We start from the raw sequence: 27,189 nt of genomic DNA, 5'->3' as shown, positions 1-27,189 counted from the left end.
GGCAGGAGCCACTCCTACTGAGGGGGTCATGTATAATTGTATATAGCGGAGGATCTCAAGGACGACCAGGTGGCAGCGCCATCACCTGGCAGGAGCCGCTCCTACTAAGGGGGCCACATATGATTATACATAGAGGAGGAGCTCCAGGACCACCAGAGGGCAGCGCATTACCTGGCAGGAGCTGCTCCTAATGAGGGGGCCGCAAATGATTATACACAGCCGCACATACTGATGGGGCCACGTATGATTATACACAGCGGAAGACCTCCAGGACCCCCCGGGCCAGCACAATCACCTGGCAGGAGCCGCTCCTACTGAGGGGGCCACATATGATTATACACAGTGTGATACACAGCCGCATCTACTGATGGGGCCACGTACGACTATACATAGCGGAGGAGTCCAGGACCACCAGGGGGCAGCACCGTCACCTGCCAGGAGCCGCACCTACTGATGGGGCCATGTAAGATTATGCAGAGCAGAGGACTCCCAGGACCACCAAGGGGCAGCACCATCACCTGGCAGGAGCCGCTCCTACTGAAGATCCACGTATGATTATACACAGCGGAGGACCTCCAGGACGACCAGGGGACAACACCTTCACCTGGCCGAAGCCACACCTACTGAGGGGGCAACGTATGATTATAGACTGCGGATGACCTCCAGGACCACCAGGGGGCAGCACCGTCACCTGGCAGGAGCCGATCCCACTGAGGGGGCCACGTATGATTATACACAGCAGAGGATCACCAGGGGCCAGCACCATCACCTGGCAGGAGCCGCTCCTACTGAGGGGGCCAAGTATGATTATACTCAGTGTAGGACCTCCAGGACCACCAGGGGGCAGCACCATCACCTGGCAGGAGCCGCCCCAACGGAGGGGGCCACGTATGATTATACACAGCGGAGGACCACCAGGGGGCAGCACCATCACCTGGCAGGAGTCGCACCTACTGATTGGGCCACGTATGATTATACACAGCAGAGTACCTCTAGGACCACCGGGGGCAGCACCGTCGCCTGGCGGGAGCCGCTCCTACTAAGGGGGCCACATATGATTATACATAGAGGAGGACGTGCAGGACCACCAGGGGGCAGCACCATCACCTGGCAGGAGCCGCACCTACTGAGGGGCCACGCATGATTATACACAGCGGAGGACCTCCAGAGGGCAGCACCATCACCTGGGCGGAGCCGATCCTACTGAGGGGCCACATATGATTATACACAGCGGAGGACCTCCAGGACCACCTGGGGGCAGCACCATCACCTGGCAGGAGCCGATCCTACTGAGGGGCCACATATGATTATACATAGAGGAGGACCTGCAGGACCACCTGGGGGCAGCACCATCACCTGGCAGGAGCCGATCCTACTGAGGGGCCACATATGATTATACATAGAGGAGGACCTGCAGGACCACCTGGGGGCAGCACCGTCACCTGGCAGGAGCCGCACCTACTGAGGGGGCCACGTATGATTATACACAGCAGAGTACCTCTAGGACCACCAGGGGACAACACCATCACCTGGCGGGAGCCGCTCCTACTGAGGGGCCACATATGATTATACATAGAGGAGGACCTGCAGGACCACCTGGGGGCAGCACCATCACCTGGCAGGAGCCGCACCTACTGAGGGGCCACGTATGATTATACACAGCGGAGGACCACCAGGGGGCAGCAACATCACCTGGCAGGAGCCGCACCTACTGAGAGGGCCACGTATGATTATACATAGAGGAGGACCTCCAGGACCACCAGGGGACAACACCATCACCTGGCAGGAGCCGCACCTACTGAGAGGGCCACGTATGATTATACATAGAGGAGGACCTCCAGGACCACCAGGGGACAACACCATCACCTGGCAGGAGCCGCACCTACTGAGAGGGCCACGTATGATTATACATAGAGGAGGACCTCCAGGACCACCAGGGGACAACACCATCACCTGGCAGGAGCCGCACCTACTGAGAGGGCCACGTATGATTATACATAGAGGAGGACCTCCAGGACCACCAGGGGACAACACCATCACCTGGCAGGAGCCGCACCTACTGAGAGGGCCACGTATGATTATACATAGAGGAGGACCTCCAGGACCACCAGGGGACAACACCATCACCTGGCAGGAGCCGCACCTACTGAGGGGCCACGTATGATTATACACAGCGGAAAATGTGGAAGGAAAAGTTTTTTTGCAAAATTTTCCCAATTTTTGAGCTTTTAATGAATATCTACAAATTCTATTGCCTATTTTTACCACCGAAATGAGGTACAAGATGAGACGAAAAAACATCAGACTTAGCGGGATCTGCGGAGCCTTCACTGGGTTAATGTATGTTACAGTGAGAGCGGCCCGGACACCGAGGGGTCAATGTATCTCACAGTGAGAGCGGCCCGGACACCGAGGGGTTAATGTATGTTACAGTGAGAGCGGACCGGACACCGAGGGGTTAATGTATGTTACAGTGAGAGCGGACCGGACACCGAGGGGTTAATGTATGTTACAGTGAGAGCGGCCCGGACACCGAGGGGTTAATGTATGTTACAGTGGGAGCGGCCCGGACACCGAGGGGTTAATGTATGTTACAGTGAGAGCGGCCCCGACACCGAGGGGTTAATGTATGTTACAGTGAGAGCGGCCCGGACACCGAGGGGTTAATGTATGTTACAGTGCGAGCGGCCCGGACACCGAGGGGTTAATGTATGTTACAGTGAGAGCGGCCCGGGCACCGAGGGGTTAATGTATCTCACAGTCAGAGCGGACCGGACACCGAGGGGTTAATGTATGTTACAGTGAGAGCGGACCGAACACCGAGGGGTTAATGTATGTTACAGTGAGAGCAGCCCGGACACCGAGGGGTTAATGTATGTTACTGTGGGAGCAGCCCCGACACCGAGGGGTTAATGTATGTTACAGTGGGAGCGGCCCGGACACCGAGGGGTTAATGTATCTCACAGTGAGAGCGGCCCGGACACCGAGGGGTTAATGTATGTTACAGTGAGAGCGGCCCGGACACCGAGGGGTTAATGTATGTTACAGTGAGAGCGGCCCGGACACCGAGGGGTTAATGTATGTTACAGTGAGAGCGGCCCGGACACCGAGGGGTTAATGTATGTTACAGTGAGAGCGGCCCCGACACCGAGGGGTTAATGTATGTTACAGTGAGAGCGGCCCGGACACCGAGGGGTTAATGTATGTTACAGTGAGAGCGGCCCGGACACCGAGGGGTTAATGTATGTTACAGTGAGAGCGGCCCCGACACCGAGGGGTTAATGTATGTTACAGTGAGAGCGGCCCGGACACCGAGGGGTTAATGTATGTTACAGTGAGAGCGGCCCCGGCACCGAGGGGTTAATGTATGTTACAGTGAGAGCGGCCCGGACACCGAGGGGTTAATGTATGTTACAGTGAGAGCGGCCCCGACACCGAGGGGTTAATGTATGTTACAGTGAGAGCAGGCCGGACACCGAGGGGTTAATGTATGTTACCGTGAGAGCGGCCCGGACACCGAGGGGTTAATGTATGTTACAGTGAGAGTGGCCCGGACACCGAGGGGTTAATGTATGCTACAGTGAGAGCGGCCCGGACACCGAGGGGTTAATGTATGTTACAGTGAGAGCGGCCCGGACACCGAGGGGTTAATGTATGTTACAGTGAGAGCGGCCCGGACACCGAGGGGTTAATGTATGTTACAGGGAGAGCGGCCCAGACACCGAGGGGTTAATGTATGTTACAGTGAGAGCGGCCCCGACACCGAGGGGTTAATGTATGTTACAGTGAGAGCGGCCCCGACACCGAGGGGTTAATGTATGTTACAGTGAGAGCGGCCCGGACACCGAGGGGTTAATGTATGTTACAGTGAGAGCGGCCCGGACACCGAGGGGTTAATGTATGTTACAGTGAGAGCGGCCCGGACACCGAGGGGTTAATGTATCTCACAGTGAGAGCGGCCCGGACACCGAGGGGTTAATGTATGTTACAGTGAGAGCGGACCGAACACCGAGGGGTTAATGTATGTTACAGTGAGAGCGGCCCGGACACCGAGGGGTTAATGTATGTTACAGTGAGAGCGGCCCGGACACCGAGGGGTTAATGTATGTTACAGTGAGAGCGGCCCGGACACCGAGGGGTTAATGTATGTTACAGTGAGAGCGGCCCGGACACCGAGGGGTTAATGTATGTTACAGTGAGAGCGGCCCGGACACCGAGGGGTTAATGTATGTTACAGTGAGAGCGGCCCGGACACCGAGGGGTTAATGTATGTTACAGTGAGAGCGGCCCGGACACCGAGGGGTTAATGTATGTTACAGTGGGAGGGGCCCGGACACCGAGGGGTTAATGTATCTCACAGTGGGAGCGGCCCGGACACCGAGGGGTTAATGTATGTTACAGTGAGAGCAGCCCGGACACCGAGGGGTTAATGTATCTCACAGTGAGAGCGGCCCGGACACCGAGGGGTTAATGTATGTTACAGTGAGAGCGGCCCGGACACCGAGGGGTTAATGTATGTTACAGTGAGAGCGGCCCGGACACCGAGGGGTTAATGTATGTTACAGTGAGAGCGGCCCGGACACCGAGGGGTTAATGTATCTCACAGTGAGAGTGGCCCGGACACCGAGGGGTTAATGTATGTTACAGTGAGAGCGGCCCGGACACCGAGGGGTTAATGTATGTTACAGTGCGAGCGGCCCGGACACCGAGGGGTTAATGTATGTTACAGTGAGAGCGGCCCGGACACCGAGGGGTTAATGTATGTTACAGTGAGAGCGGCCCGGACACCGAGGGGTTAATGTATGTTACAGGGAGAGCGGCCCGGACACCGAGGGGTTAATGTATGTTACAGTGAGAGCGGCCCGGACACCGAGGGGTTAATGTATGTTACAGTGAGAGCGGCCCGTACACCGAGGGGTTAATGTATGTTACAGTGGGAGCGGCCCGTACACCGAGGGGTTAATGTATGTTACAGTGGGAGCGGCCCGGACACCGAGGGGTTAATGTATGTTACAGTGAGAGCGGCCCGGACACCGAGGGGTTAATGTATGTTACAGTGAGAGCGGCCCGGACACCGAGGGGTTAATGTATGTTACAGTGAGAGCAGCCCGGACACCGAGGGGTTAATGTATATTACAGTGGGAGCGGCCCGGACACCGAGGGGTTAATGTATGTTACAGTGAGAGCGGCCCGGACACCGAGGGGTTAATGTATATTACAGTGAGAGCGGCCCGGACACCGAGGGGTTAATGTATGTTACAGTGAGAGCGGCCCGGACACCGAGGGGTTAAAGGATCTGTGACTGCTAGTGATGCTGCAGAGCCTGAAAACACGCCCAGTGACCCAGCCCCGCCCCCTGTCACATGACAGTGACATCATAACAGGTCCTGCAGCTCCAGCACTCTATACACAGCAGGTCCTGGCGTGCTGTTCTCTCTGGTATCAGAGGATATATATCTACAGCAGTACAGTAAGCTGACATGGGGGTTGTTCTCGCTGTTATCAGCCAGTATCAGAGGCTATATATATATACAGCAGTACAGGGGTTGCGCTCTCTGTTATCAGCCGGTATCAGAGGATATATATATACAGAGCAGTACAGGGGTTGCGCTCTCTGTTATCAGCCGGTATCAGAGGATATATATATACAGCAGTACAGGGGTTGCGCTCTCTGTTATCAGCCGGTATCAGAGGATATATATATATATACAGCAGTACAGGGGTTGCGCTCTCTGTTATCAGCCGGTATCAGAGGATATATATATATACAGCAGTACAGGGGTTGCGCTCTCTGTTATCAGCCGGTATCAGAGGATATATATATATATATATATACAGCAGTACAGGGGTTGTGCTCTCTGTTATCAGCCGGTATCAGAGGATATATATATATACAGCAGTACAGTAAGCTGACATGGGGGTTGTTCTCGCTGTTATCAGCCAGTATCAGAGGCTATATATATATACAGCAGTACAGGGGTTGCGCTCTCTGTTATCAGCCGGTATCAGAGGATATATATATATAGAGCAGTACAGGGGTTGCGCTCTCTGTTATCAGCCGGTATCAGAGGATATATATATATATACAGCAGTACAGGGGTTGCGCTCTCTGTTATCAGCCAGTATCAGAGGATATATATACAGCAGTACAGGGGTTGCGCTCTCTGTTATCAGCCGGTATCAGAGGATATATATATACAGCAGTACAGGGGTTGCGCTCTCTGTTATCAGCCGGTATCAGAGGATATATATATACAGCAGTACAGGGGTTGCGCTCTCTGTTATCAGCCGGTATCAGAGGATATATATATACAGCAGTACAGGGGTTGCGCTCTCTGTTATCAGCCGGTATCAGAGGATATATATATATACAGCAGTACAGGGGTTGCGCTCTCTGTTATCAGCCAGTATCAGAGGATATATATATATATACAGCAGTACAGGGGTTGCGCTCTCTGTTATCAGCCGGTATCAGAGGATATATATATACAGCAGTACAGGGGTTGCGCTCTCTGTTATCAGCCGGTATCAGAGGATATATATATACAGCAGTACAGGGGTTGCGCTCTCTGTTATCAGCCGGTATCAGAGGATATATATACACAGCAGTACAGGGGTTGCGCTCTCTGTTATCACCCGGTATCAGAGGATATATATACACAGCAGTACAGGGGTTGTGCTCTCTGTTATCAGCCGGTATCAGAGGATATATATATACAGCAGTACAGGGGTTGCGCTCTCTGTTATCAGCCGGTATCAGAGGATATATATATACAGCAGTACAGGGGTTGCGCTCTCTGTTATCAGCCGGTATCAGAGGATATATATACAGCAGTACAGGGGTTGCGCTCTCTGTTATCAGCCGGTATCAGAGGATATATATATATACAGCAGTACAGGGGTTGCGCTCTCTGTTATCAGCCGGTATCAGAGGATATATATATATATATACAGCAGTACAGGGGTTGTGCTCTCTGTTATCAGCCGGTATCAGATGATCTATATATATACAGCAGTACAGGGGTTGCGCTCTCTGTTATCAGCCGGTATCAGAGGATCTATATACAGCAGTACAGGGGTTGCGCTCTCTGTTATCAGCCGGTATCAGAGGATATATATACACAGCAGTACAGGGGTTGCGCTCTCTGTTATCACCCGGTATCAGAGGATATATATATACACAGCAGTACAGGGGTTGCACTCTCTGTTATCAGCCGGTATCAGAGGATATATATAGAGCAGTACAGGGGTTGCGCTCTCTGTTATCAGCCGGTATCAGAGGATATATATATATACAGCAGTACAGGGGTTGCGCTCTCTGTTATCAGCCGGTATCAGAGGATATATATATACAGCAGTACAGGGGTTGCGCTCTCTGTTATCAGCCGGTATCAGAGGATATATATATACACAGCAGTACAGGGGTTGCACTCTCTGTTATCAGCCGGTATCAGAGGATATATATATATACAGTAGTACAGGGGTTGCGCTCTCTGTTATCAGCCGGTATCAGAGGATATATATATACAGCAGTACAGGGGTTGCGCTCTCTGTTATCAGCCGGTATCAGAGGATATATATATACAGCAGTACAGGGGTTGCGCTCTCTGTTATCAGCCGGTATCAGAGGATATATATATATACAGCAGTACAGGGGTTGCGCTCTCTGTTATCAGCCAGTATCAGAGGATATATATACAGCAGTACAGGGGTTGCGCTCTCTGTTATCAGCCGGTATCAGAGGATATATATACAGCAGTACAGGGGTTGCGCTCTCTGTTATCAGCCGGTATCAGAGGATATATATATATATACAGCAGTACAGGGGTTGTGCTCTCTGTTATCAGCCGGTATCAGAGGATATATATATACAGCAGTACAGGGGTTGCGCTCTCTGTTATCAGCCGGTATCAGAGGATATATATATACAGCAGTACAGGGGTTGCGCTCTCTGTTATCAGCCGGTATCAGAGGATATATATACAGCAGTACAGGGGTTGCGCTCTCTGTTATCAGCCGGTATCAGAGGATATATATACACAGCAGTACAGGGGTTGCGCTCTCTGTTATCACCCGGTATCAGAGGATATATATATATACAGCAGTACAGGGGTTGCGCTCTCTGTTATCAGCCGGTATCAGAGGATATATATACAGCAGTACAGGGGTTGCGCTCTCTGTTATCAGCCGGTATCAGAGGATATATATATATACAGCAGTACAGGGGTTGCGCTCTCTGTTATCAGCCGGTATCAGAGTATATATATACACAGCAGTACAGGGGTTGCGCTCTCTGTTATCAGCCGGTATCAGAGGATATATATATACAGCAGTACAGGGGTTGCGCTCTCTGTTATCAGCCGGTATCAGAGGATATATATACAGCAGTACAGGGGTTGCGCTCTCTGTTATCAGCCGGTATCAGAGGATATATATATACAGCAGTACAGGGGTTGCTCTCTCTGTTATCAGCCGGTATCAGAGGATATATATGTACAGCAGTACAGGGGTTGCGCTCTCTGTTATCAGCCGGTATCAGAGGATATATATATACAGCAGTACAGGGGTTGCTCTCTCTGTTATCAGCCGGTATCAGAGGATATATATATACAGCAGTACAGTAAGCTGGCATCGGGGTTGCGCTCTCTGTTATCAGCCGATATCAGAGAATATGTATATAGAGCAGTAGAGTAAGCTGACATGGGGGGTTGCGCTCTCTGTTATCAGCCGGTATCAGAGGATATATATATATATATATATACAGCAGTACAGGGGTTGCGCTCTCTGTTATCAGCCGGTATCACATGATATATATATACAGCAGTACAGGGGTTGCGCTCTCTGTTATCAGCCGGTACCCTGTGACCTCTCTCCCCTCAGGCCCCGATGGACGGCACGGAGATGAGCGGAAGGATATTAGCCGTCACCTGGGAGATCATCTACCTGCTGACCGGAGAGGTGAACTTCCCTCCATTCCTCCCATCTGTCTTGTATTTGGGCCATCCCTGAGCGTCTCCCTCCATCCACAGGAGTACACAGCAGTGAAGAAGACAGCGACTCCCATCATCCATCCTCACTCCCTGATCCAGAAGCTTCTAGAACTCACCAACAAGATGACGGAGCTGCTGACAGGAGAGGTGACTGCGGGGAATGTGGGGGGACATTCTAGCGGGGGGCTCTGGCTGATGACTGGATATTGTGTTGTCAGGTTCCTATAAGGTGTCAGGATGTGGCCGTCTATTTCACCATGGAGGAGTGGGAGTATGTAGAGGGCCGGCGGGATGTGTACGGGGCCGCCATGCTGGAGGCGGGGCCACCAGGTAAGAGGAGTGGGAGGATGTAGAGGGCCGGCGGGATGTGTACGGGGCCGCCATGCTGGAGGCGGGGTCACCAGGTAAGAGGAGTGGGAGTATGTAGAGGGATGTGTACGGGGCCGCCATGCTGGAGGCGGGGTCACCAGGTAAGAGGAGTGGGAGGATGTAGAGGGATGTGTACGGGGCCGCCATGCTGGAGGCGGGGCCACCAGGTAAGAGGAGTGGGAGGATGTAGAGGGATGTGTACGGGGCCGCCATGCTGGAGGCGGGGTCACCAGGTAAGAGGAGTGGGAGTATGTAGAGGGATGTGTACGGGGCCGCCATGCTGGAGGCGGGGTCACCAGGTAAGAGGAGTGGGAGTATGTAGAGGGCCGGCGGGATGTGTACGGGGCCGCCATGCTGGAGGCGGGGTCACCAGGTAAGAGGAGTGGGAGTATGTAGAGGGATGTGTACGGGGCCGCCATGCTGGAGGCGGGGTCACCAGGTAAGAGGAGTGGGAGTATGTAGAGGGATGTGTACGGGGCCGCCATGCTGGAGGCGGGGTCACCAGGTAAGAGGAGTGGGAGTATGTAGAGGGCCGGTGGGATGTGTACGGGGCCGCCATGCTGGAGGCGGGGTCACCAGGTAAGAGGAGTGGGAGGATGTAGAGGGATGTGTACGGGGCCGCCATGCTGGAGGCGGGGTCACCAGGTAAGAGGGGTGGGAGTATGTAGAGGGCCGGTGGGATGTGTACGGGGCCGCCATGCTGGAGGCGGGGCCACCAGGTAAGAGGGGTGGGAGGATGTAGAGGGCCGGCGGGATGTGTACGGGGCCGCCATGCTGGAGGCGGGGCCACCAGGTAAGAGGAGTGGGAGTATGTAGAGGGATGTGTACGGGGCCGCCATGCTGGAGGCGGGGCCACCAGGTAAGAGGAGTGTGAGTATGTAGAGGGATGTGTACGCGGCCGCCATGCTGGAGGCGGGGTCACCAGGTAACAGCAGTGGGAGGATGTAGAGGGATGTGTACGGGGCCGCCATGCTGGAGGCGGGGTCAGCAGATAAGAGGAGTGGGAGGATGTAGAGGGCCGGCGGGATGTGTACGGGGCCGCCATGCTGGAGGCGGGGTCACCAGGTAAGAGGAGTGGGAGGATGTAGAGGGATGTGTACGGGGCCGCCATGCTGGAGGCGGGGTCACCAGGTAAGGGGAGTGGGAGTATGTAGAGGGCCGGCGGGATGTGTACGGGGCCGCCATGCTGGAGGCGGGGTCACCAGGTAAGAGGGGTGGGAGTATGTAGAGGGCCGGCGGGATGTGTACGGGGCCGCCATGCTGGAGGCGGGGTCACCAGGTAAGAGGAGTGGGAGTATGTAGAGGGATGTGTACGCAGCCGCCATGCTGGAGGCGGGGTCACCAGGTAAGAGGAGTGGGAGTATGTAGAGGGATGTGTACGGGGCCGCCATGCTGGAGGCGGGGTCACCAGGTAAGAGGAGTGGCAGTATGTAGAGGGATGTGTACGGGGCCGCCATGCTGGAGGCGGGGTCACCAGGTAAGAGGAGTGGGAGGATGTAGAGGGATGTGTACGGGGCCGCCATGCTGGAGGCGGGGTCACCAGGTAAGAGGAGTGGGAGTATGTAGAGGGCCGGCGGGATGTGTACGGGGCCGCCATGCTGGAGGCGGGGTCACCAGGTAAGAGGAGTGGGAGTATGTAGAGGGATGTGTACGGGGCCGCCATGCTGGAGGCGGGGTCACCAGGTAAAAGGAGTGGGAGGATGTAGAGGGCCGGCGGGATGTGTACACGGCCGCCATGCTGGAGGCGGGGTCACCAGGTAAGAGGAGTGGGAGTATGTAGAGGGATGTGTACGGGGCCGCCATGCTGGAGGCGGGGTCACCAGGTAAGAGGAGTGGGAGGATGTAGAGGGATGTGTACGGGGCCGCCATGCTGGAGGCGGGGTCACCAGGTAAGAGGAGTGGGAGTATGTAGAGGGATGTGTACGCGGCCGCCATGCTGGAGGCGGGGTCACCAGGTAAGAGGAGTGGGAGTATGTAGAGGGATGTGTACGGGGCCGCCATGCTGGAGGTGGGGCCACCAGGTAAGAGGAGTGGGAGTATGTAGAGGGATGTGTACGGGGCCGCCATGCTGGAGGCGGGGCCACCAGGTAAGAGGAGTGGGAGGATGTAGAGGGATGTGTACAGGGCCGCCATGCTGGAGGCGGGGTCACCAGGTAAGAGGGGTGGGAGTATGTAGAGGGCCGGCGGGATGTGTACGGGGCCGCCATGCTGGAGGTGAGGTCACCAGGTAAGAGGAGTGGGAGTATGTAGAGGGCCGGCGGGATGTGTACGGGGCCGCCATGCTGGAGGCGGGGCCACCAGGTAAGAGGAGTGGGAGGATGTAGAGGGATGTGTACAGGGCCGCCATGCTGGAGGCGGGGTCACCAGGTAAGAGGGGTGGGAGTATGTAGAGGGATGTGTACGGGGCCGCCATGCTGGAGGCGGGGTCACCAGGTAAGAGGAGTGGGAGTATGTAGAGGGATGTGTACGGGGCCGCCATGCTGGAGGCGGGGTCACCAGGTAAGAGGAGTGGGAGTATGTAGAGGGCCGGCGGGATGTGTACGCGGCCGCCATGCTGGAGGCGGGGTCACCAGGTAAGAGGAGTGGGAGGATGTAGAGGGATGTGTACGGGGCCGCCATGCTGGAGGCGGGGTCACCAGGTAAGAGGGGTGGGAGTATGTAGAGGGCCGGCGGGATGTGTACGGGGCCGCCATGCTGGAGGCGGGGTCAGCAGGTAAGAGGGGTGGGAGTATGTAGAGGGCCGGCGGGATGTGTACGGGGCCGCCATGCTGGAGGCGGGGTCACCAGGTAAGAGGGGTGGGAGTATGTAGAGGGCCGGCGGGATGTGTACGGGGCCGCCATGCTGGAGGCGGGGTCACCAGGTAAGAGGAGTGGGAGGATGTAGAGGGCCGGCGGGATGTGTACGGGGCCGCCATGCTGGAGGCGGGGTCACCAGGTAAGAGGAGTGGGAGGATGTAGAGGGCCGGCGGGATGTGTACGCGGCCGCCATGCTGGAGGCAGGGTCACCAGGTAAGAGGAGTGGGAGGATGTAGAGGGCCGGCGGGATGTGTACGGGGCCGCCATGCTGGAGGCGGGGCCACCAGGTAAGAGGGGTGGGAGTATGTAGAGGGCCGGCGGGATGTGTACGGGGCCGCCATGCTGGAGGCGGGGTCACCAGGTAAGAGGAGTGGGAGGATGTAGAGGGATGTGTACGGGGCCGCCATGCTGGAGGCGGGGTCACCAGGTAAGAGGAGTGGGAGGATGTAGAGGGCCGGCGGGATGTGTACGGGGCCGCCATGCTGGAGGCGGGGCCACCAGGTAAGAGGAGTGGCAGTATGTAGAGGGATGTGTACGGGGCCGCCATGCTGGAGGCGGGGTCACCAGGTAAGAGGAGTGGGAGTATGTAGAGGGCCGGCGGGATGTGTACGGGGCCGCCATGCTGGAGGCGGGGCCACCAGGTAAGAGGAGTGGCAGTATGTAGAGGGATGTGTACGGGGCCGCCATGCTGGAGGCGGGGTCACCAGGTAAGAGGAGTGGGAGTATGTAGAGGGCCGGCGGGATGTGTACGGGGCCGCCATGCTGGAGGCGGGGCCACCAGGTAAGAGGAGTGGCAGTATGTAGAGGGATGTGTACGGGGCCGCCATGCTGGAGGCGGGGTCACCAGGTAAGAGGAGTGGGAGTATGTAGAGGGCCGGCGGGATGTGTACGGGGCCGCCATGCTGGAGGCGGGGTCACCAGGTAAGAGGAGTGGGAGGATGTAGAGGGATGTGTACGGGGCCGCCATGCTGGAGGCGGGGTCACCAGGTAAGAGGAGTGGGGGGATGTAGAGGGATGTGTACGCGGCCGCCATGCTGGAGGCGGGGTCACCAGGTAAGAGGGGTGGGAGGATGTAGAGGGATGTGTACGGGGCCGCCATGCTGGAGGCGGGGTCACCAGGTAAGAGGAGTGGGAGTATGTAGAGGGATGTGTACGGGGCCGCCATGCTGGAGGCGGGGTCACCAGGTAAGAGGAGTGGGAGTATGTAGAGGGATGTGTACGGGGCCGCCATGCTGGAGGCGGGGTCACCAGGTAAGAGGAGTGGGAGGATGTAGAGGGCCGGCGGGATGTGTACGGGGCCGCCATGCTGGAGGCGGGGTCACCAGGTAAGAGGAGTGGGAGTATGTAGAGGGCCGGCGGGATGTGTACGCGGCCGCCATGCTGGAGGCGGGGTCACCAGGTAAGAGGAGTGGGAGTATGTAGAGGGCCGGCGGGATGTGTACGGGGCCGCCATGGTGGAGGCGGGGTCACCAGGTAAGAGGAGTGGGAGGATGTAGAGGGATGTGTACGGGGCCGCCATGCTGGAGGCGGGGTCACCAGGTAAGAGGAGTGGGGGGATGTAGAGGGATGTGTACGGGGCCGCCATGCTGGAGGCGGGGTCACCAGGTAAGAGGGGTGGGAGGATGTAGAGGGATGTGTACGGGGCCGCCATGCTGGAGGCGGGGTCACCAGGTAAGAGGAGTGGGAGTATGTAGAGGGATGTGTACGGGGCCGCCATGCTGGAGGCGGGGTCACCAGGTAAGAGGAGTGGGAGTATGTAGAGGGATGTGTACGGGGCCGCCATGCTGGAGGCGGGGTCACCAGGTAAGAGGAGTGGGAGTATGTAGAGGGCCGGCGGGATGTGTACGCGGCCGCCATGCTGGAGGCGGGGCCACCAGGTAAGAGGAGTGGGAGTATGTAGAGGGATGTGTACGGGGCCGCCATGCTGGAGGCGGGGTCACCAGGTAAGAGGAGTGGGAGTATGTAGAGGGCCGGCGGGATGTGTACGCGGCCGCCATGCTGGAGGCGGGGTCACCAGGTAAGAGGAGTGGGAGGATGTAGAGGGCCGGCGGGATGTGTACGCGGCCGCCATGCTGGAGGCGGGGTCACCAGGTAAGAGGAGTGGGAGTATGTAGAGGGATGTGTACGGGGCCGCCATGATGGAGGCGGGGTCACCAGGTAAGAGGAGTGGGATGATGTAGAGGGATGTGTAGGCGGCCGCCATGCTGGAGGCGGGGTCACCAGGTAAGAGGAGTGGGAGTATGTAGAGGGCCGGCGGGATGTGTACGCGGCCGCCATGCTGGAGGCGGGGTCACCAGGTAAGAGGAGTGGGAGGATGTAGAGGGATGTGTACGGGGCCGCCAGGCTGGAGGCGGGGTCACCAGGTAAGAGGGGTGGGAGGATGTAGAGGGATGTGTACGGGGCCGCCATGCTGGAGGCGGGGTCACCAGGTAAGAGGGGTGGGAGTATGTAGAGGGCCGACGGGATGTGTACGCGGCCGCCATGCTGGAGGCGGGGTCACCAGGTAAGAGGAGTGGGAGTATGTAGAGGGCCGGCGGGATGTGTACGCGGCCGCCATGCTGGAGGCGGGGTCACCAGGTAAGAGGAGTGGGAGTATGTAGAGGGATGTGTACGGGGCCGCCATGCTGGAGGCGGGGTCACCAGGTAAGAGGAGTGGGAGTATGTAGAGGGCCGGCGGGATGTGTACGGGGCCGCCATGGTGGAGGCGGGGTCACCAGGTAAGAGGGGTGGGAGGATGTAGAAGGATGTGTACGCGGCCGCCATGATGGAGGCGGGGTCACCAGGTAAGAGGAGTGGGAGTATGTAGAGGGCCGGCGGGATGTGTACGGGGCCGCCATGCTGGAGGCGGGGCCACCAGGTAAGAGGAGTGGGAGGATGTAGAGGGATGTGTACGGGGCCGCCATGCTGGTGGCGGGGTCACCAGGTAAGAGGAGTGGGAGTATGTAGAGGGATGTGTACGGGGCCGCCATGCTGGAGGCGGGGTCACCAGGTAAGAGGAGTGGGAGTATGTAGAGGGCCGGCGGGATGTGTACGCGGCCGCCATGCTGGAGGCGGGGCCACCAGGTAAGAGGAGTGGGAGTATGTAGAGGGATGTGTACGGGGCCGCCATGCTGGAGGCGGGGTCACCAGGTAAGAGGAGTGGGAGTATGTAGAGGGCCGGCGGGATGTGTACGCGGCCGCCATGCTGGAGGCGGGGTCACCAGGTAAGAGGAGTGGGAGGATGTAGAGGGCCGGCGGGATGTGTACGCGGCCGCCATGCTGGAGGCGGGGTCACCAGGTAAGAGGAGTGGGAGTATGTAGAGGGATGTGTACGGGGCCGCCATGATGGAGGCGGGGTCACCAGGTAAGAGGAGTGGGATGATGTAGAGGGATGTGTAGGCGGCCGCCATGCTGGAGGCGGGGTCACCAGGTAAGAGGAGTGGGAGTATGTAGAGGGCCGGCGGGATGTGTACGCGGCCGCCATGCTGGAGGCGGGGTCACCAGGTAAGAGGAGTGGGAGGATGTAGAGGGATGTGTACGGGGCCGCCATGCTGGAGGCGGGGTCACCAGGTAAGAGGGGTGGGAGGATGTAGAGGGATGTGTACGGGGCCGCCATGCTGGAGGCGGGGTCACCAGGTAAGAGGGGTGGGAGTATGTAGAGGGCCGACGGGATGTGTACGCGGCCGCCATGCTGGAGGCGGGGTCACCAGGTAAGAGGAGTGGGAGTATGTAGAGGGCCGGCGGGATGTGTACGCGGCCGCCATGCTGGAGGCGGGGTCACCAGGTAAGAGGAGTGGGAGGATGTAGAGGGATGTGTACGGGGCCGCCATGCTGGAGGCGGGGTCACCAGGTAAGAGGAGTGGGAGTATGTAGAGGGTTGGCGGGATGTGTACGCGGCCGCCATGCTGGAGGCGGGGTCACCAGGTAAGAGGAGTGGGAGTATGTAGAGGGCCGGCGGGATGTGTACGCGGCCGCCATGCTGGAGGCGGGGTCACCAGGTAAGAGGGGTGGGAGTATGTAGAGGGCCGGCGGGATGTGTACGCGGCCGCCACTCTGGAGGCGGGGTCACCAGGTAAGAGGAGTGGGAGGATGTAGAGGGCTGGCGGGATGTGTACGCGGCCGCCATGCTGGAGGCGGGGTCACCAGGTAAGAGGAGTGGGAGGATGTAGAGGGATGTGTACGCGGCCGCCATGATGGAGGCGGGGCCACCAGGTAAGAGGAGTGGGAGTATGTAGAGGGCCGGCGGGATGTGTACGGGGCCGCCATGCTGGAGGCGGGGTCACCAGGTAAGAGGAGTGGGAGGATGTAGAGGGCCGGCGGGATGTGTACGCGGCCGCCATGCTGGAGGCGGGGTCACCAGGTAAGGGGAGTGGGAGTATGTAGAGGGTCGGCGGGATGTGTACGCGGCCGCCATGCTGGAGGCGGGGTCACCAGGTAAGAGGAGTGGGAGGATGTAGAGGGCCGGCGGGATGTGTACGCGGCCGCCATGACGGAGTGGCTCCTGCCCGCGGGGTCATGAGGTAAGAGGCGGCAGGTATGAGGTCACCTACATTCTCCCATCACTGTGTGTCTCCACAGATGGAGTTTGGAGGAGAAACCCCCCAGAGAGATGTCCCCGTTCTCTGTATTCCCAGGAGGAAGATTTCCTGGAGAACTGGCAGGTAGATGGCGCTGAGCCCTGTAGTATATCTATATACGTGGTGGAGCTCTCTGGTCCTGCTCTATATATGATATGGAGCTTTTTTTGTCCTGCTGTATATAGAGGTGGAGATAAAGTCCTGCTCTATGCAGGGGGTGGAGCTCTTTCCTCTGTGCAGGGGGTGGAGCTCTTTCCTCTGTGCAGGGGGTGGAGCTCTTTCCTCTGTGCAGGGGGTGGAGCTCTTTCCTCTGTGCAGGGGGTGGAGCTCTTTCCTCTGTGCAGGGGGTGGAGCTCTTTCCTCTGTGCAGGGGGTGGAGCTCTTTCCTCTGTGCAGGGGGTGGAGCTCTTTCCTCTGTGCAGGGGGTGGAGCTCTTTCCTCTGTGCAGGGGGTGGAGCTCTTTCCTCTGTGCAGGGGGTGGAGCTCTTTCCTCTGTGCAGGGGGTGGAGCTCCTTCCTCTGTGCAGGGGGTGGAGCTCCTTCCTCTGTGCAGGGGGTGGAGCTCCTTCCTCTGTGCAGGGGGTGGAGCTCCTTCCTCTGTGCAGGGGGTGGAGCTCCTTCCTCTGTGCAGGGGGTGGAGCTCCTTCCTCTGTGCAGGGGGTGGAGCTCCTTCCTCTGTGCAGGGGGTGGAGCTCCTTCCTCTGTGCAGGGGGTGGAGCTCCTTCCTCTGTGCAGGGGCTGGAGCTCCTACCTCTGTGCAGGGGGTGGAGCTCTTCCCTCTATGCAAGGGGTGGAGCTCTTTAGTCCTGCTCTATATAGAGGGTGGAGCTCTCTGTTCCTGCTCTATGTAGGGGGTGGAGTTATGGTCCTCTATAAAGGGGGTGGAGCTTTGATCCTGTTCTGTATAGGGGGTGCAGCTCTCTGGTCCTGCTCTATGTAGGGGGTGGAGCTGTGTGGTCCTGCTCTATGTAGGGGGTGGAGCTGTGTGGTCCTGCTCTATGTAGGGGGTGGAGCTGTGTGGACCTGCTCTATGTAGGGGGTGGAGCTGTGTGCACCTGCTCTATGTAGGGGGTGGAGTTATGGTCCTTTTCTATATAGGGGGTGGGGCTATCTGGTCCTGCTCTATGTAGGAGCTGTCTCTATATAGGGGGTGGAGCTCTCTGCTTCTGCTCTATGTAGGGGTGGAGCTCTCTATATAGGGGGTGGGGCTCTCTTCTCCTGCAGTAATAGATTTCGGTGTCCGGTTAGATTTCCCACCGCTCCGCCATATTGTACTGAATTCTTCCATATGACACATCAGGGTGAAGATGATATTAAAGTGGAGGTAGAAGAAGAGAGGATGAGGGGCGATCACCCGTGGAAGAGTGAGGTGCAGGAGGACGTTTCCGCAGGTAGGTGATGATGAGCTGGGGGGTTGCTCCTTAGCGCCCGTTGTGGTGTACTTTGGTCGTTGCTGTCTCTGATGGCTCCGCCCCCATGACTATAATTGTTGGCTGTGAGGACTGTATCCCTGTTGTCTCTGCCGCCCCCTGAAGTATTACTAGTCGCTGTGGCCACGCGGATGAAGGGTCCAGCGGATGAAGACGTCTCCTCCTCCAGCCTTGCAATGGCGGTGACCTGCTACAGAGTCGGGTCACATGACGGCCCTCCGGACGGCCGTGCTGCTCAGGGGGTCCACTATCCTCTGTTTCTGTATAGTTCCTATTAGTTTTACTGCTACCGCTGTTAACCCCTTCAGCCCCAGGGCCTTTTCAGTAGTTTAGTCTTTGACCCCTCCTTATTTCCCCCCCAACCTCGCGGTGTGACGGAGTGTCTGTCATGGGATGAGGTGCAGGTTTATTGGGATCGCTGAATGGTTTAAAGCGGGGGTGGAATGAAAAAAATGCAGTTGCGCCATTGTTGTGTGGGTTTAGTCGGTATGAATGACACATGGACTGTATTCTGTCAGCACCGTCCAAACTTAGAGATCTTTTGTTTTACTGCGTCCGCCGAGACCCGTGAGGTTGTCTGTCCTGCTGATTGGCTGTGGGAGGACCCGTTATTGGCGGGCTCACCTACCCTCTGGTCCTTCTGATTACGTTCCGTACTTGTTGGTCACCGTGTTCCCCATGCAGTATGTTAGTCGTTGGGATAGGGCGGCGATACGAGGACAGGGGGGGGGGGGGGGGTTGGGGGGTCATTCTCTACACCTTTATGGCAAAATGAGAAGAGTTTCTGGAATGTTTTTTATGTTTGTCTTACTGTTTTAACCCTTTTTCTGCCCTTTTCTTCGCTCCCCTTAGTGGCCTTGGACTTGTGTCCGCGTGCATTATGCACTATGGAGTCATTTTCAATGTTTCCTTTTAACCCCTTAGTGACACGGCGTATTTTGCGCTTAAGTATGCAAGGAATTTTCATCTCATAGTAACGTAGTTCGTAAGGCTGAATGAAGACAATGCCCATCTAGTCCAGCCTGTCTATCCTCCTGTGTTGATCCAGAGGAAGGCAAAAAAAACTACGAGGCAGGAGCCAATTAGCCCATTTGGGGAAAATTCTTTCCAGACTCCCTAATGGCAATCAGAATAATCCCCGGATCACCAACCCGCTGGTCACCTGATGTCTATATCCTGTAATATCATAGAAAGACATCAAGCCCCTCTTACACTCCTCTATGGATCCTGCCATCACCATGTCCTCAGGCAGAGAGTTCCACAGTCTCACTGCTCTTACAGTAAAGAACCCCCTTGTGTTGGTGATGAAACCTGCTTTCCTCTAGCCGTAGTGGATGTCCTCTTGTTACCGTCGCAGTCCTGGGTATAAACAGATCCTGGCAGAGATCCTTGTATCGTCCCCTCATGTACTTCTACATGGTTATTTGGTCGCTCCTTAGCCGTCTGTTTTCCGGGGTGAATAATCCCAGTTTTGGTGCCTCTCGGGGTATTCCAGTCCCGTCATTCCATGTATTAGTTTAGTTGCCCTTCTTTGAACCCCTCCAGCACTGTAACATCTTTCCTGAGCACCGGTGTCCAGAACTGTACGCAGTATTCCATGTGGGGCCTGACAAGTGCCTTATATAGAGGGGGGATAATGTTCTCGTCCTTCGCCCCTATACCTCTTTTACTGCACCCCAAGACTTTATTAGCTTTTGCAGCAGCTGACTGGCATTGGTTGCTCCAGTTTAGTCTACAGTCCACTAGTACCCCCGGGTCTTTCCCCTAGCAGTATCCCATTTAGTGTATATTGGTGACATCCGTTTCTCCTGCCCATGTGTAGAACCTTACATTTCTCGTCCGTATCATTGGGGGCCACAGCCTAGACCATGGGGATATAGCCACTGCCCTAGGCGGCGACACTAAGCAAAAAAGTGTTAGCTCCTCCCCCCTGGCTATATCCCCCCTGCAGGCACTCAGCTAATCAGTCTTTAGCTTAGTGTCTGCTAGGAAGCAGACGTGGCTATACGCGGGAATCCAGGGAGTCGGGGCTTTTCCCTGGCTCTACTGTCCTCCCGGGGGAGACGCAGGCAGGGGGTGTCTCCACCACTTCTGTGGCGTCTCACCCAGAGAAGAAAAAGGGGCCCGACCCTGCAATGCGCATTGGCGTCGGTTACCTGCCAGCCATAGGGCTCCCCCTCCCTGGAGTGGCGCACTTTCTGACCAGTGACGCATAAGGGGAAGCACTGCTGGAGACAGGTCGACGTGTGGCCAGGCTGTGGCTCCCCTGACGGACGCAAGGTACCTTAGCAACTACGATGGCAACGGCAGCAGTGGCTCTCCCAGCAGCAGGTGTATGGGCACGGCATACCAGCAGGACGCCGGGGTGCTGGCTGGGCACGTCACTTTCGGGAGCGGCGCGCCGACGCTGGGGCGGAAAACGTCACTTCCGGGTCGCGGGCGGACTTCCGGGACAAGCCACGCCCCCTCCGGCCGCGGCAAACTTAGAAGAAGCAGCCAGGCAGAAGAATGGCCGTTCCCAGCAGCAAGACAGTCCCTTTGTCTGGCGCTAGTGAGCCCAGCACTGTGCGCAGTCCTCAGCACGCAGCATCCAGCGCTGACACGGCCTGCAGGCTTATTACCACAGAGTGAGCACCCGGAGAGCAGCAGCACCTCCTGTAACGGGCACCAGCAGCTGTACCACCACCCGCAGCAGTACCTGCCACACACCTGGCAGGTCACCAGCGCTACTATTACCGTGTGGTGGACCCACGTCGACACCTGACGGCCTTCAAGCTTCAGGACCAGAGGCTCCAGCTGGATCAGGGGAACCACTTAAACAACTGCTAGACCGGGTAAGCCTGCCAAGGCAGCACTTCGCGGTGTTTCCCCTCCCCTGTCCCCCCCCTGCAGGTATTCCGGTGGCAGTACGTAGCATTCCCTCTCTCCTGAGGTTTTCTTTTGCCATGTTTGACCCCAGATCAGAGGGTTCCAGCCCGGCCAAGGGGAGGGTGAAGCATTACGCATGCACATCATGCAGCGTTAAGTTTGCCTGCGGTCAAACCGACCCCCGCTGCGCTAAGTGTACCACGGCAGGCGTGGTTCCAGGGATCCCGGTGCCCCCCGCCGCCCCTGTGGAGCCAGAGGCCGTACCCCAATGGGCTAGGTCCTTGGCTGCTGCCGTTTCTGGCCTGGCCGCATCTTCTGCGGCAGTTTTACGCCGGTTAGAATCCAGCTCTGAAGTTTCCTCTTCGGAATATGCGCGCAGGAGGGCACGCAAAAGAAGGAGGTCCCGCAGCAGCGAGGACACCTCCCGTAAATCTCTCCATACCAGGAAGTCGCTAGACCCTCCAAGTCCAGGCGGTCCAGGGACTCTCATGGCTCCCATGGGTCCAGGGAGTCCGTCCGTACTTATCACAGATCGAGGCATTCTTCACGGTCCCGGGACTCTGCAAGACCGGCCCGGGCCCGCCATGACTCCCCCCGGGCATCGTGCTCGCGGGCTTCGCAGGATACGGCCCAAACAGCGGGCGAAAGTAGTGAATCAGAAGACGACGAACGATCTGCATTCTCGTCTGCTTCTGATCTGGACGACGAACAGGTTTCACGAATTCCATCCACGGTGTCGTTTAGACGTAAGAGGAGACCGCGACAGGTCTTTCCAGACCATCAGGACTTCGCGGACGTCCTTAATAAAGAATGGCAGAATCCTGACAAAAAATTTAGGCAACCCGGAAAAACTTGAAGTCACATACCCCTTCCCAGGGAATCTGAAAAAGGGTTGGGCAGTACCCCTGGTGGTCGATCCACCGGTGTTGCGGCTATCCAGAGGCACGGCGTTACCAACAGCCGAGGTGGCAACTCTGACTAATCCTCAAGACAGAAAACTGGATACATTGACGAAATCAGTTTTTCAGTCCGCAGGCCGCGGTCGCATGGGTAAGTAAAGCCTCGGTAGCCTGGGCCAAACAGCTGCGGAAGGACATTGTGGCAGGCGCTCCATCTCTGCGCAGCAGAGCTAGATGCAGCTAAGTTCGTGGCTCGAGCATCCACCGCGTCTGTTGCAGCAAGGCGAACCCTTTGGCTGAAAAGCTGGTCGGTCGATTCAGCATCCAAAATGGTCCTAACAAAATTACCCTTCGAGGGCAATAGGCTCTTTTGGGTCCAAGTTAGATGACTTGATAAAGGACGCCACAGGCGGCAAAAGCACGTCATTACCACAAATACCAACAAGAAAGGAAAAGGTTCCATTGAAGAGAGAGCCATTTTTTCGATCCTTTCGGCGCTTCTCATCCCGCCCTGGTACAGGGCAGTGGTCCTAATCTAGGAGGGCCCCGACAGACACAAGGAAATGTCCTTCAAGGCGAGACAGGCATGGCGGTCCCGACCGGGAACATCTTAGGCGTCGGGATCAAAGAACGCAGCATGAGTCTCCGCCCCCACCCAGTGTCACCAGGGTGGGGGGCAGGCTCTCCTAATTTCGGGAGACATGGTGGAGTCGCGTGAACGACGCGTGGGTGCGGGAGATCATGGCCTCGGGGTACGCGATCGAGTTCACGATTCTACCGCAGGATTCGTCTTGCAAGTCCAGAGTACCTGCCACCCCGGAAGGAGTAGCCAATCTACAATTAGCAGTGGAAAACCTTCTGGCACAGGGGGTAGTGAAACCGGTGCCAGGGGCGCAAGAGAAGCAAGGTTTCTACTCAAATCTTTTTCTAATGCCCAAAAAAGATGGCAGGGTCAGGCCAGTACTGGATTTAAGGAGACTAAATCAGTTCGTCAAAACAAGGCATTTCCGTATGGAGTCGATCAAATCCGTGATAGCCTCCTTGCAGCCGGGGGAATTTTTGTCCTCAATAAACAGCAAGGACGCATACCAACATACTCCGATTCGGGAAGCACACCAGAAATTCCTTCGTTTCGAGACGCAGGGACGACCTTTCCAGTTCACGGCTCTCCCATTCGGCCTTTCAACTTCCCAGAGGGTATTTACGAAAGTACTAGCAGCAGTGATGGCACTACTCCACGCAGAGGGTATAGCGGCCATACCATACCTGGACGATGTTCTGATAAAAGCACCGTCACGGGACGGCAACACCAGGAGTTTACGCGTCGCGATGGAAACATTAGAAGAATTTGGCTGGATAGTAAACCGCGACAAATCATGCCTAATACCAGCACAACATCTGGAGTTCTTAGGCATGATATTCGACACCAGCCAGCACCGCGTTCTACTACCTCAAACAAAAGTAGACAAGCCTCGGCACGGTGTCTGGTCTCTAATGCAGAAGAGAACGTTGACCGTCAGGCACTGTATGAGTGTTCTAGGCCAATTGGTAGCAGCCTTCGAGGCGGTCCCCTTTGCTCAGTTCTGGTCAAGGATGCTTCAACACCTGATATTGTCCCGCTGGAACAGGTCCGTACTGACCCTGGAACAGCGAATCCGGGTAACCCCTCAAGTCCAAGACGCGTTGAAGTGGTGGTTGAAGCCTGGGAGACTTCAGGTGGGACGGTCATTGGGCCCAAAACGATGGGTAGTATTGATGACAGACGCCGAACACTGGAGAGCCAGTCTATTCAGGGAGTTTTGTCTCGGAGAGAGACAATGTTACACATCAACATCCTAGAATTACGAGCCGTATACCTGACTCTTCGGCACTTCGGGCCCAGTCTCAAGAAGAAGGACGTGCGCATCCAGACGGACAACACCACAGCCGTGGCCTATGTCAACCATCAAGGGTGCACACGGAGCACGTCGGTAATGAACGAGGTAGCCCGCATACTGACGTGGGCGGAGAATCATCTGAACTCAATAGCAGCAGTCTACATTCCGGGAGTAGACAACTGGGTGGCAGATTATCTAAGTTGGGAAACTGTGGATACCGGCGAATGGGGGTTACACCCAGAGGTATTCCGGACGATATGTCAGAAATGGGGCACGCCAGACGTGGACCTCCATGGCGTCCAGACTGAATTACAAAATCCTTCCGTTTGTGGCCCGAGCACGGGATCCGCAAGCGGCGGCAACAGACGCGCTGACCATCCCGTGGGGGGGATAGAAATCCCTGTACGTGTTTCCTCCAATACCTCTCATACCAAGAATATTAGGGAAAATCAAACAGGAAGGACGACCAGCGATATTAATAGCGCCAGACTGGCCAAGAAGAAGCTGGTACGCGAGCATCATAGAAATGTTGACCGACGCATCATGGCACCTACCGGATCGAAGAGACCTGCTATCCCAAGGGCCTTTGCTACATCCGGATTCCAGATCTCTACATTTGACGGCCTGGCCGTTGAGACCGAGGTGTTAAGAAGGAAAGGTTACTCTGAGAAAGTGATTCAAACAATGATACGGGCCAGGAAACCGGCCTCGTCGGCTATTTATTACAGAGTCTGGAAGCGTTTCTTCATCTGGTGTGAAGAACGACGCGTCCAGCCGATGCAATTTTCGGTGGCCAGAATACTGGCATTCCTACAGTCGGGTCTCGAAATAGGATTAAGGGTAGGCTCGCTAAGGGGGCAGGTGTCAGCACTGACGGTGCTGTTGCAGAGACCAAGCGCAAGCAGAATGGCTGTGCGAACATTTCTGCAAGGAGTCGCCCATACGACACCCCCGTTGAAGCCACCGGTCCAAACGTGGGATCTTAATCTCGTATTGGAGGCTATGACAGACCAACCGTTTGAACCGCTGAGAGAGATTCCTATGCGGCTACTGACCTGGAAGGTAATATTCCTGGTCGCTATTACCTCCATTCTTAGGGTCTCGGAACTGGCGGCCTTGTCTATACAGACCCCCTATATGACTTTCCATCACGATAAAGTGGTACTGAGGCCATCAGCAGAATTCCTACCAAAAGTAGTATCGGATTTCCACATCAACGAAGATATTGTCCTGCCTTCCTTCTGCCCAACACCAGTACACACGAAGGAAAAGACACTGCACTGCCTGGACGTGGTGAGGGCGCTGAAGATCTATGTAAAAAGAACCAAAGAATTCCGTAAAACTGACACTTTGTGATTTCGGAGGGGGCCCGGAGGGGCTCGGCAGCCTCAAAAGTCACCATATCTAAGTGGATAAGGTCCTTGATAACAGAGGCGTATCGTACCTCAGGACGCACGCCACCATTTCGGGTTACGGCCCACTCCACACAGGCGGTAGGGGCCTCCTGGGCGGTCCAGCACGGAGCCTCGGCACTTCAGGTGTGTAAGGCAGCCACCTGGACCTCCTTACACACGTTTTCAAAATTCTATAAGGTCCACATATCTGCATCATCGGACACCGCTCTCGGCTGGAAGATTTTTGCAGGCGGCGGTCCATTGACCACACGGTCAAACCTGTAAATAGCCCACCCAATGTATATTTTGTTCGGGACTGCTTGTGGACGTCCCATGGTTTAGGCTGTTGCCCCCAATGATACGGACGAGAAACAGATATTTTTGGTATCACTTACCGTAAAATCTCTTTCTCATCGCGTTCATTGGGGGCCACAGCACCCACCCCTTGTTTATTAAGGCGGTTGTTGGAACTTTCTGTTCTTCGGTCATTGTTTGGCAGAAAATTATGCCAAAACATTGTAATTTGGTATGTATAAAATATAATATGCATAATCGTACTCCCACTGGCTTCCTACTGCTTGCAGACAGACTGATTAGCTGAATGCCTGCAGGGGGGATATAGCCAGGGGGGAGGAGCTAACACTTTTTTGCTTAGTGTCGCCTCCTAGGGCAGTGGCTATATCCCCATGGTCTAGGCTGTGGCCCCCAATGAACGCGACGAGAAAGAGATTTTACGGTAAGTTATACCAAAAATATCTGTTTATCAACATTGAACTTCATTTGCCGTTTCCCTCCCCCGATCCCCCGGCTTATCTCGGTCCGTTTGTAGCCGCACATTGTCCTCCGTTGCATTAGTTATCTTGTATAGTTTTGTATCCTCTGCAAATATCAATATTTTACTGTGCAGCCCCTCTATCAGGTCATTAATAAATATATTGAACAGAATGGGGCCCAATACTGAACCCTGTGGCCCCCAACTAGCGACAGGGGTCCAATCAGAGTATGAACCTTTTATTACCTCCCTCTGCTTTCTATCTCTGAGCCAGTTCTTTACCCACTTACACACGTTTTCACCCAATCCGAGCTCCTCATTATATATATCAGCCTATTATGCGGCACGGTGTCAAAGGCTTTAGAGAAGTCCAGATATACGAGATCAATAGACTCTCCCAGGTCCAGCCTAGAGCTTACTTCATGGTAGAAGCTGATCAGATTGGTCTGACATGATCAATCCTTCATGAACCCGTGCTGGTGAGGAGTTATTCCGTTGTTCTCCTTGAGGTATTCTAGGATGGGGTCTCTCAGAAGCCCCTCGAATATTTTTCCAGTTATTGAAGTGAGACTTACCGGCCTGTAGTTACTAGGCTCACTTCTGGACCCCTTTTTGTAAATTGGAACCACATTGGCAATGCGCCAATCCAGTGGTACAACCCCGGTCTCAATAGTGTCCCTAAATATAAGAAATAGCGGTCTGTCTATCATGTCACTTAGTTTCCTTAGAACCCTTGGGTGTTTTCCATCTGGGCCTGGTGATCTATCGATTTTAATCTTTTTTTTAACTGTCTCTGGCACTTCCTCCTGAGTTAAAGGGCCAGCGCTCTCGGTGCAAATCCTTTTGCTGTTCATATAGTTGAAGAATAGTTTCGGATTGTTTTTGCTCTCTTTGGCGATCAGTCTTTCCGCCTCCTCCTTAGTAATTTTGATCCTATCTTTACATATTTAGTTTTTTCCCTGTATGATTTTAGCGCTTCTTCGCTGCCTTCTTGTTTTAGTAGTTTGAACGCTTTCTTTTTTTCGTTTATTGCCCCTCTTACCATCTTGTCGAGCCACATTGGTTTCCTTCTACTCAAAGTTCTTTTATTTTTAAAGGGAATGAACTGCTCACATGAGGTGATTAGGATCCTTTTAAACTCCTCCTATTTGTCCTCTGTACTGATATTTTTGAGGATGTTGTCCCAATTAGTGTTACCGATAGTAGTTCTTAGCTGATCAAATTTTGCTTTACTAAAGT

At 55.8% G+C, this 27,189-nt stretch overlaps 2 protein-coding genes across 3 annotated transcripts in view; one reads left to right on the top strand and one right to left on the bottom strand.

Moving 5' to 3' along the window:
- Positions 1-27,189, bottom strand: part of LOC136617429 (zinc finger protein 300-like) — a 1,148,901-nt gene that overhangs the window by 360,757 nt on the left and 760,955 nt on the right. The window lies entirely within an intron of this gene.
- LOC136617674 (zinc finger protein 300-like) overlaps positions 9,213-27,189 on the top strand; it is a 186,700-nt gene continuing 168,723 nt past the window's right edge. The window contains exons 1-2 of one of the 2 annotated variants that reach the window (XM_066594277.1): positions 9,213-9,320; positions 16,713-16,795. In XM_066594277.1, coding sequence (XP_066450374.1) covers positions 9,248-9,320; positions 16,713-16,795 — 156 coding nt within the window. In that variant the 5' untranslated portion in view covers positions 9,213-9,247. Of the gene's footprint in view, positions 9,321-14,903; positions 16,796-18,010; positions 18,102-27,189 lie in introns of those variants that run through there. The other variant, XR_010790982.1, reaches the window with a different exon arrangement.

This window comes from Eleutherodactylus coqui, chromosome 1 (genome assembly GCF_035609145.1).
Source record: "Eleutherodactylus coqui strain aEleCoq1 chromosome 1, aEleCoq1.hap1, whole genome shotgun sequence".
NCBI classification, from domain to species: domain Eukaryota; kingdom Metazoa; phylum Chordata; class Amphibia; order Anura; family Eleutherodactylidae; genus Eleutherodactylus; species Eleutherodactylus coqui.
Note: the sequence above shows the minus strand (reverse complement) of the source record. Positions and strands in the feature narration are given on the sequence as shown.